This window comes from Ipomoea nil, unplaced genomic scaffold (genome assembly GCF_001879475.1).
Source record: "Ipomoea nil cultivar Tokyo-kokei standard unplaced genomic scaffold, Asagao_1.1 scaffold0489, whole genome shotgun sequence".
Taxonomy (NCBI): domain Eukaryota; kingdom Viridiplantae; phylum Streptophyta; class Magnoliopsida; order Solanales; family Convolvulaceae; genus Ipomoea; species Ipomoea nil.
Genome location: NW_017616917.1, coordinates 5001 through 10000, shown reverse-complemented (window position 1 = coordinate 10000; position 5000 = coordinate 5001). Strand labels below are relative to the sequence as shown.

General features: G+C 44.3%; 1 protein-coding gene across 1 annotated transcript in view; it reads left to right on the top strand.

Moving 5' to 3' along the window:
• Positions 1-2988, top strand: part of LOC109173910 — a 3262-nt gene extending 274 nt beyond the window's left edge. Inside the window, exons 1-3 of the mRNA XM_019323247.1 lie at positions 1-547; positions 658-1289; positions 1376-2988. The exon at positions 1-547 is cut by the window's left edge and continues 274 nt beyond it. Coding sequence (XP_019178792.1) covers positions 1-547; positions 658-1289; positions 1376-2988 — 2792 coding nt within the window. The remainder of the gene's footprint in view (positions 548-657; positions 1290-1375) is intronic.
• Positions 2989-5000: the final 2012 nt, after the last annotated feature.

Genomic DNA, 5000 nt, shown 5'->3' with positions numbered 1-5000 from the left:
ATGAATGCCTTCTGCATGGTTCCATGGCCGAAAGAGGGCGTGCGAAGCTGGACCTTGAGGACTGGATTGAACCGCCAAAGGATAGAAACTTCCCTTTGATGGGGCGTTTTGCTGGAAAATTCCCGGGCATGAGAATAATTGATGAATTAGCCAAAACATGGGGAGTTTGGTATAATTTGGATGAACACTATAATGGCCATGTAATGTTTTGGTTTAAGACTGAAGAGGACCGTGATGTTGTGTTGAAGAAGGGTCCTTTTGCTGTGTATGGAAAACGTATGTTCCTTGAACCACCACCAAAAGAGTTCTCTGAGGCGTATGAAGATTACCGGTTCCTTCCAATGTGGGTTAGACTCCCCTCACTGCCGAAACCTTGTTGGAACACTGGGGCTTTGAGCAAAATCGCTGCTGCCATTGGTAAACCTCTGTACATGGATCAATCTACTTTGGATGGGAGGAAAATAGGCTTTGCTAGGGTGCTCGTGGATGTTGACTGCTCCTTAGAGCCTCTGGAACACATCGCCATTGAGGTGCCTGACGGATCAACGCTTGAACAGAATATTTTTTATCAGAACTGGGTGCCCTTTTGCACTCGTGTGGGGGAGGCCGACACATAACAGAAAAATGCCCCTTGACTCGTGTTGAATGTAATCTAAGGGAAAGAAATGTGGATGCTGGGCATGGGAATGAGAATGGTGATACCGAGACTCAAGCTCTTGTAGCTACGGATGTGTGTGAGGCTGTTGTGGGTGACGAAGAGGATGTGGCAGAAAAGAGAACTGATGAGGCAGCACTGGTGGTAGTCGAAGATGGTACAGGAGTGCAAGATATTGTAGCTACACCTTTGCAACAACCTTTTGGAACTCCACAAGTCGAGGTGCAATCTCCTCCACCACCTCTTGAGATTGGAGATGAGGCCGCAAATGAGACATCTGACGCAGAAATTCCACAAGTTGAGGTGCAATCCCCTCCACCACCTCCTGAAATTGAAGAGGAGGCCGGTAACGACAAAGAAGAAGCTGCTTTGTCAAAATCTGCTAGAAGAAAGGCCCGAAAGGCTAGGAAGGCGGCAGAAGCTGCCTTGAACCCTCCATGCAACCTTGAGACTGTCTCTGAAGTTGATCCGGATCCACAGGCAGAAAATGAAGAAGAAAATGTTGTCACCTTACCCATAGAGCCCTCTCGTGTGGTGGCTGGGGCAAGAAGACGATCCCCGCAATCTAAGAAGCAAAAGAAAACATCTCGGACATCCCTGCCACTTGGGATTAACAAAGTGGCTGGCGGCGGTGGTCGGCGAGCACCCACCTCCGTTGCTCAATGTTGATCGGAACTTGGAATGTGAGGGGTTTGAATCAACCCCTCAAACAAAAAGAAGTCTGGGACTTCGTTTGGAACAATAAACTATCTGTTATTGCACTTCTGGAAACTAAATTGTCGATTGAGAAAGCTGACTTGTTCGTTAAAAACCGAAAGAATGGATGGAAGCTTGCAACCAACTTCCATGATACTGTTGGTGGAAGGATTCTTGTTACATGGAACCCAGCGCTAGTAGACTGCTCAATCCTTGAGACTGGACCTCAACATGTCCACTGTCTCATTCTATGCAAGATTTCTCAGAAGAAGATTCTTTGTACTTTTGTCTATGGCCTCTTTTCTGTAGTTGCGAGAAGGCAATTATGGGAGAAGATTGAAGCACTTGGACTATTGATTGTTGAACCATGGGTAATCTCAGGTGACTTTAATACAGTGTTATCACCATCTGAAAGAAGGGGAGGAAACGAACCAACTAGATATGAGCTTCAGGATTTGGAGAATTGCTGTGCGAACATGGATCTAACGGACTGCCCTTCTACTGGAAAATTTTTTACGTGGAGAAATAGGTATATGGAAGCCAAGCTGGATCGGGTACTGATCAATGATAGATGGGGAGCCAACGGGTTAACATGCATGGTAGACTTCAAGTTGTTGGCATGCAATTCAGATCACTGTCCCGTAGTTATAACTACGTCCATTGCTATAAGTGACGGAAAAAGGCCATTCAAATTTTTAAACATGTGGCTCACACACCAGGACTTCAAAGTTACTCTTGAAAATGTGTGGAGAGAGCATGTGGAGGGATCGAAGCAGTATATTCTGGCCAAGAAACTTAAGTCTCTTAAAGGACCTCTTCGCACTCTTAACAGAAATGCGTTCAGCCACATCTCGGAGAGAACCCGAGTCGCGAAAGAAGCCTACTCTGTTGCGCAAGATGAGTTGGATGTCCTAAACGCGAATGAACAAGAGAGGGCTTATGTTAATGATCTTCGGAAGAGGGCCTTGTTCTTGATGGAGGCTGAAAGACGGTTCTTTGCGCAAAAATTGAATACAGTCCACTTGGTTGAGGCAGATAAGGGATCACACTATTTTCATAGCCTCATAAATAAAAGAAATGCAGCGTCAACTCTAGCTGCAATCCTTGATCAAGATGGGAACCTAACTACTTCACTCAATCAAGTGGGCAGCTTGTTTGTAAAATTTTTCTCTGATTTATTTGGCACCCCAAGAGAAAGGAATGGAACGGACAATACATATTTTGGCCATGGATCCAATGTCTCTGCCGATCAAGCTTTGAACCTTGTGGCCCCAATCTCTAAAGAAGAAATAAAGGAAGCTTTATTCTCTATGGGTAATGACAAAGCTCCGGGGCCCGACGGGTACACTGCCGCTTTCTTCAAAGTTAATTGGAACCGGATTGGTTCACTGGTCATAGCGGCAGTGATGGAATTTTTCAGAAATGGGCAACTGTTGAAGCAATGGAATCATACCGTTATTGCCTTAATCCCCAAGAAGATGCACGATCAAAGGGTCGAGGATTTTAGACCAATCGCGTGCTGCAATGTTTTTTTACAAGATAATAACGAAGATAATTGCAGCACGCATGGGACGAGTACTGCCGGACATTGTGGACCAAGCCCAAGGGGCTTTTGTAGGTGGGAGATCGGTGTCTGATAATGTTATGCTTGCTCAGGAACTTATAAGGGGATATTCAAGAAAAAGAATATCCCCGAGGTGCATGATAATGGTGGATATCCGAAAGGCTTATGACACTGTTAGCTGGGATTTCTTGAAGGAGGTTCTGCATGGGTTCGGGTTTCCGAGTATCTTCACTGAATGGATCATGGAGTGTGTAAGCACAGCATCTTTCTCGGTGAGCATTAATGGTACTTTGCATGGAAAGTTTGATGGAAGGCGGGGATTAAGGCAAGGGGACCCCATGTCCCCCATGTTGTTCACGTTATGCATGGAATACTTCACAAGAATGTTGAAGGCCAAGACTGCGAGCCCGATGTTCAAGTTCCACCCAAGATGTTCTAACCTCCGCATAAGCCATTTGGCTTTTGCGGATGACTTGATGCTTTTTTGCAGGGGAGATGTAAGCTCGGTGGGAATAATGATGAATGCGTTGAATGAGCTCGAAGGGACCTCAGGGCTAGCGATTAGTGCTACGAAATCGAAACTGTTTTGTGCTGGGGTGCGTGATGACCTTAGCTTCACACGCATCCCTAATGGCACCTTGCCTGTTCGTTACCTTGGGGTTCCTTTAGATGCTCAAAAGCTAAAGGTATCTTGCTACACCCCTCTTTTTGATTCCATTAACAAGTATATATCTGCCTGGAAGGGATTTTCTTTATCTTATGCAGGTAAGCTTGAACTGATAGCCAAGGTGATCCAAGGTGTGGTAGCATACTGGATGCAAGAGTTTTCTCTACCACCCACAGTTATTGAAAGCATAATTTCTATATGCCGAAAATTCCTATGGGGTGGAAAAAGGGCTCTTGTATCATGGGATGTTATCTGCAGGCCAAAAGATGAGGGCGGACTTGGCTTGCGAAATTTGAAACATTGGAACAATGCGTTTATGACAAAAACACTCTGGAATATCCACACCCGGAAAGAAACGTTATGGATTCGTTGGGTCCATGACTTTTATTTACGGAATGTGGACTTCTGGACGTGGAATCCGGGAAGAAACGAGTCCGCCCTCATGCGTAGTTTGGCGAAGGTTAGGGACCTTCTCGTAAGCAGATTTGGAACCACTAGTGACTGTATCAATAAACTGGCCTCTTGGAATGGACCGAATGGCATTAATACTTCGGCCGTGTATGAAGCAATTCGTCCACAAAGCCCAAAAAAGTTTGCCATGAGGTTTATTTGGAAGAGCTTTGTCCCTCCTAAATTTGCTTTTTGTACGTGGCTTTGCTTACATGGAAGGCTACTCACGAAAAGCAATGTAATCTTCATGGAGATTGACAAACATTGCTCGTTTTGTGGTGCTACACTGGAAGATATCAACCACCTTTTCTTCATGTGCCCGTTCTCTAAACAAGTTTGGGACCGTGTAAGAGATGGTGTTGGTATTGCAAGGAATACGGCCTCTATCAAAGGAGCAATAAAATGGCATCATAGGGATTCTCGAGGAACCCGGCCTCGATCCAAGATTGGTGCTCTAGCTATCATGGCCTCGGTTTTCCATTTATGGAAGACAAGGAATGCTCTTTATTTTGATCAGATGGCTGCCGATGTGGACCGTACTTCTACCATGATCCTCAAGAACATTTTCCAGGTGATGTACAGGTTATACCCGAATGGGTGGAATGCATGAGACTTGGAGTTGGTGTTTGTGCGTACTGCCTTCTTGCATGTAAGGCATGTACTGCCGTGTATTTGGTTTACTAAATCTGTTTGTGCTTTGATTTATCTTTGTTTCCAAAAAAAAAAAAAAAAAAAAAAAAAAAAAAAAAAAAATTAAAAAAGGTCAAAAAAAAAAAAAAAAAAAAAAAAAAAAAAAAAAAATGGTTATCTTTTTGTTCGTTGTCCATCTTGGGTGGAGGTAGTAAAGCTGGTCATGTTGGATATGCTCTGAATGTGTAAACAGGAGGACCATTGTTCAACACCCACTAATGGCCAACTTTGCTATATCTCACGGTTTAAGTTTGTTTTAGTTTTTTTGTTGTTGGATT